The following is a 2,482-nucleotide window of genomic DNA, read 5'->3' on the forward strand; positions in this document are numbered from 1 at the left end:
TTGAGGATAATCTTTCATGTTTTGAGCATGCTGTTTGAGAGTGGTGGGGGGAAAAAGTTGATTGGAGTGCATTAGAGAGATAATGGGAAAAGAGAATTTGGAGGTAAGTATTGTTCATTAGCAATAGCAACAATAGCTACCATAGGTTGAAATGCCCCACAGTCTTTGGGGATGTGATACATGAGACAGGGCTAGATGGGATGAGGTAGGATCCAGACATCAGACTCAGGAGCTATTAGTGGTATATATAAGGTTAACACCTAGTCAAATGCATAAACAGGTTGATTTTAATTGACGTCAGTTTTTGTCCATTGCCCCCTCTAGAGGCAATCTTCTTCAGAGAACCCTTGCTAGGTCTTCTGTGTTTCATGTCCCTAGAGGGAGCTCCTGAGGCTGTGGGCATTGGCTAATATGCTGATGTCACTGGAGGCCACATCTTACAGGGCCAAGAGACAGATTTGCTTTCCTTTTTCTCATGCTTGTAAGCTCCTTCATCTGGAAACGTGATTTACCTGTGTCCTGCCATGGTTTCCAGGCTTCTCAGTTTAGTGTCCCTTTGTCTCCTGGGAGCAAGTGAGTCTTCAGGTACTTAAATATCTGTGCTCTACCCTATCCCAGTCTATTCATGTCATGTATTCTGTTTTTGTCTCTTCCCACAGAGCATATAGAAGCTGGAGTTACTCAGTTCCCCAGCCACAGCGTAATAGAGAAGGGTCAGACTGTGACTCTGAGATGTGACCCCATTTCTGGACATGATTATCTTTATTGGTATCGACGTGTTATGGGAAAAGAAATAAAATTTCTGATATATTTTGTGAGAGAGTCTAAACAGGATGAGTCCGGTATGCCCAAAAATCGATTCTTAGCTGAAAGAACTGGAGGGACGTATTCTACTCTGAAGGTGCAGCCTGCAGAACTGGAGGATTCTGGAGTTTATTTCTGTGCCAGCAGCCAAGTCACAGTGCTTCACAGTTGTGCCCTTGCTGTGCAAAACCATAACCTTCTCCTCTCAACTCACAGCTGCCCAAAAGGAAGGCTTTCCCTGTGCCTCCTCCCCCAAGGGAGAAGAGATAAAGAACCAGAATTAACTCATGAAATACAGAGTATTCCAAGAAGATTTGGGTGAAAATACTTGTGGTTTGGGGGATCACTGAAGTTCTTTAAACAGAACTAAATCTATGTGTTTCTGGTTTTATTTTTTAAAGTTTATGTTGCCCCGGTTATAAAGCAGACTTCTTGCCTATCTTGCTGCTCTGAAAGGTTTGTGACTCTGACTGTGAGGCCATATCTTCATATCCCTTCTTATAGTAAGAGAAACAAGTCTTTCTGATGAAAATAAAAGTAGTGAATAAAAATGCATTTACTACTGGCTTTTAGGATGCTCAATGATGATGCTAGTAATGGTGGTAGTGGTGACATTGGTAATGGTGGTGAGGAGTTTAGGTTGCTTTTGTCTAGCATTTATAAATTTCTAAACACTTTAAAACAATCTCATTTTAGAGTGGAATAGCCAAGTCCATTATCAGAGGTTAATGCTAATTTCCTGTCCACATAGGGTCTGAGTTTTTAATGTAAAAAATATAGTTAGCACTATAAATAGATATCTGTCAGTCGATATAGAACATTTTTTAAGATCACTTCCAGTTGCTGCAATAGGAATATGTATTCCTATTATTTTTCTTTTCTCTTTTTCTTTTTTTGAGATGGAGTCTTGCTCTGTCTCCCAGGCTGGAGTGCAGTGGCACAATCTCAGCTCACTGAAACTTCTGCCTCCTGGGTTTAAGCGATTCTCCTGCCTCAGCCTCCCAAGCTGCTTGGATTACAGGCGCCTGCCACCATGACTGGCTATTTGTTGTATTTTTAGTAGAGATGGGATTTCACCATGTTGGCCAGGCTGGTCTTGAACTCTTGACCTCATGTGATCCGCCCGCCTCAGCCTCCCAAAGTGCTGGGATTACAAAGCGTGAGCTACTGCACCCAGCCTTTTTTTCTTTTTGAGACAGGGTTTCATTCTGTCACCCCAGCTGGAGTGCCATGGCAGTGTGATCATGGCTTACTACAGCCTCGACTTCCTGAGGTCAAGCAGTCCTCCTGCCTCAGGCTCCCTAGTAGATGGGACTATAGGTGTGCATGACCACACCCAGATAATTTTTGCATTTTTTGTATGGACAGGTCTCACTATGTTGCCCAGGCTGGTCCTAAACTTCTTGGCTTAAGTGATCTTCCTGCCTTGGCCTCCCAAAGTGCTGGGATTATAGGCATGAGACACCATGCCTGGCCTGGAATATGTAATTTTTAATGAGACCTAATGGTATAATACATTCTACCTGGTTCAACTGCCTTCTTTTAATATCTGGATTCCAATATTCTGCTCATGTTTCAGCCACGTTTTTGCAAACAATCCTGAAATTCACTCTAATAATAAGTTTCATTTTTCCAGTCTGATTGTTATTTAGCACCTCAAATTATTATTGAACTCATA

The 2,482-nt window shown here is 42.2% G+C and overlaps 1 gene segment (V, D, J or C); it reads left to right on the forward strand.

Moving 5' to 3' along the window:
• Positions 1-497: 497 nt before the first annotated feature.
• Positions 498-1,126, forward strand: LOC129041633 (T cell receptor beta variable 14-like). The segment is given in 2 exon segments: positions 498-573; positions 660-1,126. Coding segments are annotated over 2 exon segments (516 nt in total).
• Positions 1,127-2,482: the final 1,356 nt, after the last annotated feature.

This window comes from Pongo pygmaeus, chromosome 6, assembly GCF_028885625.2.
Source record: "Pongo pygmaeus isolate AG05252 chromosome 6, NHGRI_mPonPyg2-v2.0_pri, whole genome shotgun sequence".
Classification (NCBI taxonomy): Eukaryota; Metazoa; Chordata; class Mammalia; order Primates; family Hominidae; genus Pongo; species Pongo pygmaeus.